We start from the raw sequence: 10,245 nt of genomic DNA on the forward strand, positions 1-10,245 counted from the left end.
TCCGGTCTGTATAGTCGGAAACGATGATCTCGTTAAACTTGTTGCAGGCAGAAAGGAGCTGGTAAATGGTGGGGCCGCTGCCAATATCTATCAGGATGTCGCCCTTCACATCACCTGTGTTGGAACAGGGGGGAGCAGTGTTACCTGGCACCGGAAAGGCAATCACGGGGTTGACCATATTTCCACACTGCCTCGCGTGGCTGGTGCACTGAATGGATGCTGCTCCAGCAGTGACGCGATGCCAGCCTTTGCACAGACGGGAGCTGGGCTTTTCAGGTCTCAGCAAGGATGCAGGGCTTTGATTGCCATGTACCACAGAGGCCCTGAAGGATTTGGGATGCATCAGTGAACCCCTCGGGGTGTTTCAGGCATGCTCAGTGGGAATAAGGAGCCCGTCCTGTCTATTCTGACTGTACAGAGCTGGGGTCAGGACAGTCGCTTCCTGGGTGTTTGCACAGCACCCAGTGCTCTGGGGCCCTGGTTGTTGGGCAGGCCTCTCACCACGGTTGGGTTAGTCTTCACCTATCCTAAAGCAGTTCAGCACAGGACTTTGCGCAGACTGAAGCAGGACAGGCTTTACCTGCTTAGCTGCCTGCTGTATTTTTCAGCTTAGGAAGGGAAAGCGCAAGGAAAATCGTTTAGGAACAGGATGCAGGGGGTATTTGTACCTTCCTGTGGGACGGTGGGGCGGGGGAGTAAAAGGTTTAATTGCTGGTGCCAGCACGGCCTGCTAGTCCATCCCCACCTCTCTTGAATGGAGACTGCCTCCCATGTGGACATGGGTGAAGCCCAGTAAGTAGCCAGTATGTTGGCATCATAGTCACATGTGAGGTTAACAGACTTTGAGATATTGCCCATGGCTGCAGAGAGGAGCGGGCAGTGTGATGCGCAGCGCTGCAGACGGTGAGCTGTCCTGGCCCCACAGCTGTTGCTACCAAGATGGGGAGGGAGGGTGTTCCCATGCCCCCCAGACATGCCTTGGCACTTCCCAAGTGTGTCTACACAAGACACTTACTGCATATTAGCCTAACAACACTGTGCAGTAGCTTGTCATGGCAAAAAACTTGCTGTTAGTCTACTGCGCAGTCTTATTCGGCTAATGCACAGTAAGCATCACTAAATAACTTTGTGCTGGCGCTACTCCACTGAAACTTTAGTGCATTTAGTTAGTACTTTATTAAGGAAGTGCTAAAATAAATGCACAGTATCTAAGGGGCATTAATGAACATGTAGAGGCGCCCCCTGAGTCCCTGCTGCAGGTCGTCCTACCGTATACAGCTTTGAATTCCCCATTAGAGACGGTACTTGTGTTTGCTCAGAGAACAAGGGAATGGGCCTTCTTAGGACTTGGAAATAAGTCCCTGCTGAACACGATGCAGTATGCTGCGTGGTGATACTCACTTAAAGTGAACATCTCACACAGGCTTCTCAGATTGAGTGTCAGGATCTTGTTTCCTTTGCAATGACTTGCACCGAGGCTGTAGTATGTTTCCAAGTAGACCCTGGGGTTGAAATCTGTCTGATAAACTTCTCCGTCCGTGAAGCTAGCTGGAGCCTCCATCTTGCGCAGGCAATAATATCAGGTCCCGCCCTCTGGGTCAGCTGTACTCCTAACTTCTGCTTCCGCTATTGTAACCCTTTCCTGTGCTGCCAGATTGCAGTCCTCGCCCTTCTGCTCTCAAGCTGGACCTCTCGGACTGAGAGGCTTGCAGAGACCAGAGGTGATAAACCCAGAGCTGAAGCTGCCAGGCACGCACTGGGGAGGTCTTGGGCTTTCTTTGGCCCTCAAAGATGTGGTGACTGCTCTTACAATCCTAGATATGCCCACTGGATATATTGCTTCCAAGTTTGTGTTTTCTTAAGGGGGAAAAAGGATGGAGACAGTGTGTTTCAGAGCTATACAGTCATAGAAACTGAGGATTGGAAGGGAGCTCAGGAGGTCACACCTAGTCCACACCCTGCTCAAAGCAGGACCAGCCCCAGCTACATCATCCCAGCCAAGGCTTTGTTTAGCTGGGGCTTAAAAACCTATGAGGATGGAGACTCCCTCACCTCTCTGGGTAACCTGTTCCAGTGCTTCATCACCCTCTTAGTGAGAGAGTTTTTCCTAATATCCAACCTCAACTTTCCTTGCTGCAACGTGAGCCCATTGCTCCTTGTCCTGTCATCCGCCCCCATTGAGAACAGCCCAGCTCCATCCTCTGTGCAGCCCCCCTGCAGGGAGCTGAAGGTTTCTATGAAATCCCCTCTTGGTCTTCCCTTCTGCAGACTAAATAACCCTTAGCCACTCCTCACAAGTCACGTTCCTCAGCCCCCCAACCATTTTTGTTGCCCATCACTGGACTGTCTCCAACTTGTCCACATCCTTTCTGCAGTGGGAGTCCCAAAACTGGACACAGTCTTTACAAGCGATTCCCTTGTAAAACTGCTTCAGCAACTTTATTAAGGACTGGATACAGAGGCTATGGGACAGGTGTTACTATAACAGCGTGCTGGGGCTGCAAGCTATTGCTGGGAGGGTGTTCGAGGATGGAAGTGGCCTACAGATCCCTGTGTGTGTCAGGAAAGCAGTGGCATGTGGGATGGCTGAATACTTTTCAAAACTCTTCCCTCTTCCAGCACCGCAGCAGAGGGCTGTAGGACAGGGCATCGCTCCCTGGTTTAATCATCCTTGTGAGTAACTTTTCATGGCTGCAAAGTGAAGCCCCATAGTCAGCAAGAGGGGGATTCATTTTGTCTGTAGGAGTGCAACTCACTGAACCAGGAGGGAGAGCCAGAAGTCTCTGAGCTCCTAAGGGATGCCTGTGAAGCAGGCACTTGGTAGTTAACATGTGATGGCATTTTTTTTTATGTATAACAGGCTTCAGAACAGGATGGAGAAGAAACTGTGCCCTGTGGGATGGGATGGGTTGCATTGGGTGGGTGAGATGCATTGGTGAAGCAGCGTGGGAACTGCCCACTGGGACAGCAGACAGTGCTACAGCTCGGCTCCAAACAGACTGTGCTGGGGGCACCTAAGGGGTGGCAGCTTTCTCTGGGTTTGCTTCATGCCAAACAGGGCTCTTGGTATTAGATGAATTAGAAAGCAGCAAAAAAGCGGGGGGGTGCAAAATAACTCCTCCAAACTGGCAAAAGTTTTCAGTTCTGTTTTACTGATTCGTAGATGAGAACTCCATGCAGAAGTAGTTTGCATGTTATACTAAATACAAGCATTTTCTATGCGCGAGTCAAAGTGGGCTCTTGTGTTTCAGGCAGGTGTAATTAGTTCTAAGAAGCTGATCTAATTGATTATTTGATTGTTTTCAGTGCAGACCAGAGGGCAAATCACTCTCCGCAAGAAACAAAAAATACCATCCAACCCACTTCCACTCCTGTTCCTTGCATTGCTGCCTCCTATTATCAAAGAGTGGGATCAGACAGACCAGGCATTGGACCAAAAACCACAGGGCACATCTTGGGTGCCCATATACAGTGCCCTTCCAGACATGGTGAAAAGTTTGTCAAGAGCCTGAGGAACCCAGGGCCTGAAAAGATCTAGACTGGCATAAGCAATCCATGATTAATACATGTGGAAGCAACACCCTGGCCACTCTCAAAGCAGTTTTCATGTTGCATCAGAAGACACTAGCATCACACCTGAGAGTCTGAGCTCCTCTCCTGCCTCGTGGGGACTTCCACTCACATGCAAATGCTGCAATTTCTCATTTTTTAAGAGGAATTTGTAGTTTCACAGGAAAGGGTGAAATGCATTTTAAGCAGGAACATATGCATCATCTTGGGCATAATGTAGCTTTTTAATTATTATTTCTATTTTAGAGGGAGCCTTTTGTGTCCCACTTATTCTCCAAGGGTCTTAAATTGCTTTCTCTTTGCAGGCGACAATGAAGTACATGCCAGAGAAATCGCAGATTTCCTGCATGGTATCATCGCCCCTGGAGAGGACGTCAAACTCCTGAATGGCAAAGCCAGTTGCACTAAGAGCCTCCCTCAAAAATTCCTCTGTCAGAACCAAACAGAAGAACTTTTTGAGACCAACCATGTAGAAACTGGTGCCCAAATCTCCACTCAGCACCAAGTGCCCCCCTGGCTTTAGCAGAGAGCTGATGTTCCTCAGAGCAGCGCGGTAGGAGCTCTGGTCTTTGCAGACTGTTTCCAAGCAAAATGATGACACCAGGCAGTCAGCCAGAGGGAAGACATCTGGATCCAGGGGCTTGCTTTTGTGGACATCACATTTTAGGATATGGTTGATGACTCTTCGTAGCTTCCCCTCTTTCTCAGTCCACTTTTGCCTAAAGGAGAGAACGAGGTATTGACTGACATGTCTCTTCATGTCTCCGCACCATGATGGAGACGTGCACGTTGTAAGCAGAGAGAGTTCCCCAGGAACACCGATTTCCTGGGTTTTTTTGGACACCTCTGTTACGGTTTAGGGTTTGGGAGGCAAATACAATTAAACCCACCCCACAATAAGCCACAAATGCTGCTTCCAGCTCCTCCCAAGTTTGCTGCTGGACCTTGGGCCCTTGGCAGCATGTTAGCCCCTGCCAGGGGTTCACACCAGTTGCTGAATCTAGGCAAGTTTACTCAGTACCATAGTTTCAAAGGCTGTTGTGCTCAATCCCGGGACTCTAGAAAAACTGCGAAGTCCCCAGGAGAAACCTTTCTCCCTCTCTTTGTCCCCTGGCATTTTTGCCCGCATCTCCCTCTGCCTTTGCTGCAGGCTCTTCTGGGCTGTCTAAAACAAAGTTTGCCTCTTTGGGTCTCCCATTTGATCAAAGAGTGGAGCTGACCATCTCTAGACCGACCTCTGCAGCATGCTAGGGGCATGGGGATGAGCTTCCATCCCTTACCTGCCTCCCTCCAGTTCACAAATGTATTTCCCCACTTGAGACCAGTCAAATGCTCCAGGCTCCTGCTTCAGCCATTTCTGCAGCTCCTGGCAATTCTGGTCCCTGCAGTCTGCAATGATGATCTCCTTGAAGGTCTCACAGGCTGAGAGAAGCGGGTAGATCGCAGAGCTGTTGCTGATACTAATCAGAGTGTCACCTTTGATGGCACCTGGTTTGGGACAGAGACTTTTGGAGCTCGTTGAGTTTTATCTAAGTTCAAGGGAATCCCAATAATGCTGGGCTATGGTATTTTTTTTTTCCAATTAATTTCACAGAATCATAAAAAAATCAGAGCTGGAAGGGAGCTCAGGAGGTCACATCTAATCCAACCCCCTGCTCCAAGAAGGACCAGCCCCAGCTACATCATCCCAGCCAAGGCTTTGTCCAGCTGGGTCTTAAAAACCTCCACGGATGGAGACTGCACCACCTGTCTGGGTAACCTGTCCCAGTGCTTCACCACCCTCCTTGAGAGAGTTTTTTCCTAATATCCAACTTAAAATATTATACCTGTTTCCACTGAGGACCCCAACCCAAATCCCCCTGGCCTTAAACTAGTCTGTCCTCAGACTATGACTACAAGAATTGAATAGCATTTGGTTAAATTTAATTGGGGTTATCCATAGAGACAGAGGGACCCTGCAGATCAGCCTGGATTAGTGCAGCAAACAGCTGCACAGAGATGAAGAGAGCTCTCTAGTGTTTGCAAACTGCTGGGTCTGGAGCAGAGGCGTGCTAGCAATGCCCCGAGTCTGGGTACACTTCCTCCCCACTGAGAGCAGACATGTCATTTATTTGGTTGTAGGGCACTGTACGTATATTCTCCAAATTCTCCCCAACTCTTGTATGGTTATCCTGAGATTTTCAAAGACTTTTTTTTGCAATTTGGACACCCATCAGCATCTAATGGAAGGTCTCTCCCTAAACACCTTCAGTAGCTTTAAATTCTCCATCTAAATATGTAGAAAAGTAGACAACTGGACAAATGCTGCTGGAGAAACAATGCTGGTCCCTGGCAGTTGCACTCTGTGTGACTTAATAGGCTTCTTGTTTCTCCATATGAAATAGTTCTCCATCGAGTTCATGCAGCTTCCTTTTCCCTGCAGGAGGAGTGCAGAAAATACAGGCTCTGCCTGAACACACGTTATTTTTTCTGGTTTTGTTTCATTTCATCGTACTCCTGCCCTCTAGCTAATGGGTCCTTACTGCCACCTTGTACAGTGGGTGAAAGAAGAGGTTTTCTCATGCTAAGCTGCACTCAGATGAGATGGGAAGGATTACATTAATAGCTGTTGTGCTTCCTTCCTCTTTGACCCCCCTGTTACAAACACGTCAGGGTAGAAGGCATCTATTTCTTTGAAATCATTAAAAAAAATCACTGAAAATTCCATCAAAATGGATGCAATGTTGTGAAAATTTCCAGTTCTGGTGAATGAATACTTGTTGACTCAGAAAACAGTTGACTGCAAAATACCTAAGCAGCTCAACCCAGAAGACAGCCCACCCCCCAGAAGACAGAGTTCTCCTGATGTTATTTTTTCACAAATTTCTGAGTCTATGAACCACAAAACAGAGCTCTTCTGAACTACTAATGCTATTTTTTCCAAGAAAAAAATTGAGAAATGAAGAGAATTTCAAAGTATTTGCCAATCACTGTAGCTCCAATGTTAGAAAAAAATTAAAGGTGGGGAGGGGAGTGTCAGTCTGAGGCCAATCTGGGGCCAGGCTTCTGTCAGCAAAATCAGAGCCAAAAATACAATTCATGCCAGATGGCAGGAGCTTAAGTTAACCTGAGCTGTTCTTTTTTTCATTATATTGCCTGTTTTATATAAACAACCCAGCCCATCATCACTCAGCATCTAAACCAGGCCTTTTAACGCTTCCTATGCCCATGAGTTGCAGCCAGAGACACTTGATGTTGGATGCTCGGTATTAAATGTTAATTTTACAGATTTCAAGTCAGGTTGAGAAGACAACTTCTGATATAACACTCTTGGATTTCTCCAGGCATTCAGTGATACCTTGATGAAGAAATTCACATGCATATGGGTTTGACGGGAGGTGGATTTTGAGACATCACAAAACATACTGGTAGCTGTTGATTGGGAGATGCTGTTGAGTACATCAGGTCTTTGGAGGGACCCCAGAAGCCCGGCTCAGATTCAGTGCTCTTTAATAACACAATTCATGGTCTACAAATTATTATCTGAAACCTCTGCCTGTCGTATTTGCAGGTGGAGCAGTGTGTGGGGTGGGGTAGTAGACAACGAGGAAATCCAGCTCATGTTACTGTGTCCTGGATCGGCATCCACAACATGTGCTCCAGTGCAAAGTGATACGCCTGGGAACGGCAAACCCTGGAGGGGAGTAGTTTTCCTTAGAAATTAGTGACTCCAAGAAGGACTTTGCCTCAACATGAGCCTTCAGTGCAGCACTGAGGGAGTACAAGTCAACACAATCAGTTCTTGGCTGAGTACAAATGAGGTTGGAAGCAGGAAGCAATGCTGCCCCTCTATGCAACACTAAAACAACTCACCAACACCCTGTGTTCAGCAGAGCTGGACAAAATCTTTCAGACAGAGCTGTTTTGCAGTGACAAAAGCAGAACCAGATTGGGAACTTTCCACTCACTCAGGTGGAAATGATATATCCTGTCCTGGCACTTTTTAACCCAAGGATGAAACTTTTTTTATTTCAAGGCAGCCTTTTTGTTTAGACACGTAGCTCCATGTTACTAAATAACCCTGGAAAAGGTCAAAAGTAATGATTTTTTTTTCTTTTTGTTTTTGGTTCTGCAAACAAGCTGGGAAACCCATGATTTGCAAAGCTGCCAGGTCCAGTTCTGGTATCCACAGTTTAGGAGGGACATGGGAACACTACGGGGGTCGGTCCTGAGTCACTAAGAACCTGAGCTCATGGCCCAGTGAAGAGCACGTCCTGAAAAAGAGGAATCTTGTGGTCTGATCCCTCCTTTCCTGGCCTTGATGTACATTTTGCATGACGAGTGACACTAAACACAAAAACACATCTTAGCCTGCACCAAACCAACAGGCAGCCCTAACAGAGGCTTCGGCACTACCTGCTCCCAGGTTCAGGCATTCTCCGCTGCAACATGCAGTTTAGTCTCCCAAGGACCAGAGTGTTTGGGCATAATTGCGGTCTGGAGCTTTAAGAAAAGGGCGATGGGGTGAAATGTAAAAGTCTTTGCTGCGCAGGAGATCAGAAGAGACGGCCCCTTCCCTTAAGCCCTGTGCTGGGATAGCCGGGGCAGCTTCCTGGGAACTTACCTGGGGTGAAGGTTTTGTAGTGATGTCTTAGCACAAACTTGATGAACTCGTACTCCAAGTTGTTTTCATTTAACTTAAAGAATTCCATGTATGCCTTGGGATCATAGTCTGCTTCAAGAACATACTCTCCTGTTAACTCAGCCATGATCCCTCTCTGGCATTTGCACAACCTGTGTCCAAGGGTTGCAAAAGGACTCCTGCCTACAAACCCAGCCCCAAACCACCCAGGATCCAAGTGGAGCCTTTTAACACTTCCAGTGCCCGTGAGCTGCAAAGGCAGAGCATGCTGATTGTGGCAGCTGAGTGTTGTTTTAGATTTACAGTTGGCTGTTCCTCTTTTCCTGGTTTGTGTGTGCGCATGTGCCTGTCACTTTTGATTTTAAACAGCTTCTTGAACTCCAGACTGATGCAGCTGCTGGAGCTCTGCAAGAAGTCAATAGCAATAGGCCAGAAGGAAGCTCAATCCATGCTCCTTCCATAGCAAGCTTGAGGACACAAGCACAAAGAGTCATAGAGCAATGGGGCTGGAAGGGACCTCCAGAGGCCATCTAGTCCAACCCGCTGCCTGAGGCAGGATCATCCCTATCCAGACCATCCCATACAACCATGCTCTAGACTCTACCTAAGACTACCCTCAACCCTGATGCAACATAGACCAAGCATCTTAACCTGCCACTGGTAAAGCAGGGGAACCACAGCTTCTTTTAGATGTTGCCACTATACGATCAAGAGGTGCTGGGTAGAGACTACATCCCCCACTATAGAGAAAGGCAAAACCCCCACTGTCCATACCAATCTGATCATGAAGGAAAATTCCTCTCTGGTGCCAAAAAGGATGTGGCATGGCAGACTGGCAGCAGAGCAAAGGAAAGGTAATTTCTAATTCAGTTCCAGGAGCATGTAGGTCATTACACATACTATGTCTGGAGAATGTATTTTAAGCAATGAAATAGCCTAATCAGCCCATGTGGTGCATGCTACACTACTACAGCAGCCAGAATAAAACATGCATCCTCATGGAAAGCGTGTAACCTGTGTCCTCTTGTAGCATCTTCCCCTCAGAGGATGGCAAAATACTTTGGCAACACTGAGCCTCACAACTGGAGCCAGAGGCAATATTCTCAGTATCACAGCATCTGTCTATCTCACCCACATAAAGCTATAGCTGCAAAGACTGATGTCTTTATAGTATCTCAGCCCTGATTCATTTTAGTTTGGTGACCACAAGATGAAGGGTCTCCACTGAACATCCCTCACCATCAGCTCTCTTTTTCCACTGACACAACCCCAGAATCACCATAGAGGCTTCTAGGAAGATAAAGAAAATGGGCTCAAGGGCTTCTGTGCAGGGGATGGGGTTCAAAGCTTTTGGGAGTAGCTGTTGGATATCTAAGTTGGTCAAATCTCCAGCTACCTGTGCAGCCAGGCTGCAGTGAACGTGCAGTTTACTTCCTGGCAGCTCCTGTGAACAAGACCTGTAGTCTGAGGAGAACCCTACCCCCAGCACCTTGCATAAGCAAACTGAGGCAGAGGGTGAGAAATGGAGGAGTGTTACATCTTGGGATATCCAAACTTTCTATGCCTCAAATCCCTGAACTGTAAAAATTGTATACCCCGCTGCAACTGTGGTGTCCTGGCAGTGTGGTTGGGAAGTTCATGAATGATGCACATTTCCAGGGAACTCATAAACCTGAGGAAAAGGATGACATAGTACAGTTAGAGAACAGTTCAGCATTTATTGGAAACAATGGAAAGCCACACTTAACACATTGGTTTAGGTCTAGTAGAGTCAGTCTCTCATGTTCATCACTGGGAATATTTAATAAAGCTGTCTTTTTTGCAGGGAAAAAATTCCATTTTTCATACAGCTAATTTTGAGACATAACATGACATCTTTAACCAATTCTTCACCTCCGTTTTCTTGTGCAGGGACCGGGACTTCCCTGCTGTGATAGAAGCCGGACTCGAGGGGATTGCCTTCCGACCTCAGGTTGGGGAGGACCGGGTTAGAGAGCTTCTGGAGGGGCTGGACGCATTCAAGTCAGCGGGTCCGGATGATCTCCACCCCAGGG

At 47.5% G+C, this 10,245-nt stretch overlaps 2 protein-coding genes across 3 annotated transcripts in view; both read right to left on the reverse strand.

Moving 5' to 3' along the window:
- Position 1: 1 nt before the first annotated feature.
- LOC109293632 (nicotinamide N-methyltransferase-like) lies at positions 2–1,732 on the reverse strand (the record flags this gene model as incomplete). The annotated part of the gene is made up of 2 exons (XM_019511671.1): positions 1,402–1,732; positions 2–114 (listed from the first exon to the last, which is right to left on the reverse strand). Coding segments are annotated over exons 1-2 (273 nt in total), but the record flags the coding sequence as incomplete, so codon positions are not given.
- Positions 1,733–3,713: 1,981 nt separating this feature from the next.
- Positions 3,714–10,245, reverse strand: part of LOC109293797 (nicotinamide N-methyltransferase-like) — a 15,248-nt gene continuing 8,716 nt past the window's right edge. Inside the window, exons 1-3 of one of the 2 annotated variants that reach the window (XM_019511900.1) lie at positions 8,174–8,504; positions 4,851–5,058; positions 3,714–4,289 (exon numbers count right to left, since the gene is read on the reverse strand). In XM_019511900.1, coding sequence (XP_019367445.1) covers positions 3,854–4,289; positions 4,851–5,058; positions 8,174–8,318 — 789 coding nt within the window. In that variant the 5' untranslated portion in view covers positions 8,319–8,504 and the 3' untranslated portion in view covers positions 3,714–3,853. Of the gene's footprint in view, positions 4,290–4,850; positions 5,059–8,173; positions 8,505–10,245 lie in introns of those variants that run through there. The other variant, XM_019511910.1, reaches the window with a different exon arrangement.

This window comes from Gavialis gangeticus, unplaced genomic scaffold (assembly GCF_001723915.1).
Source record: "Gavialis gangeticus isolate Ggan-Ray unplaced genomic scaffold, GavGan_comp1, whole genome shotgun sequence".
Lineage (NCBI taxonomy): Eukaryota > Metazoa > Chordata > Crocodylia > Gavialidae > Gavialis > Gavialis gangeticus.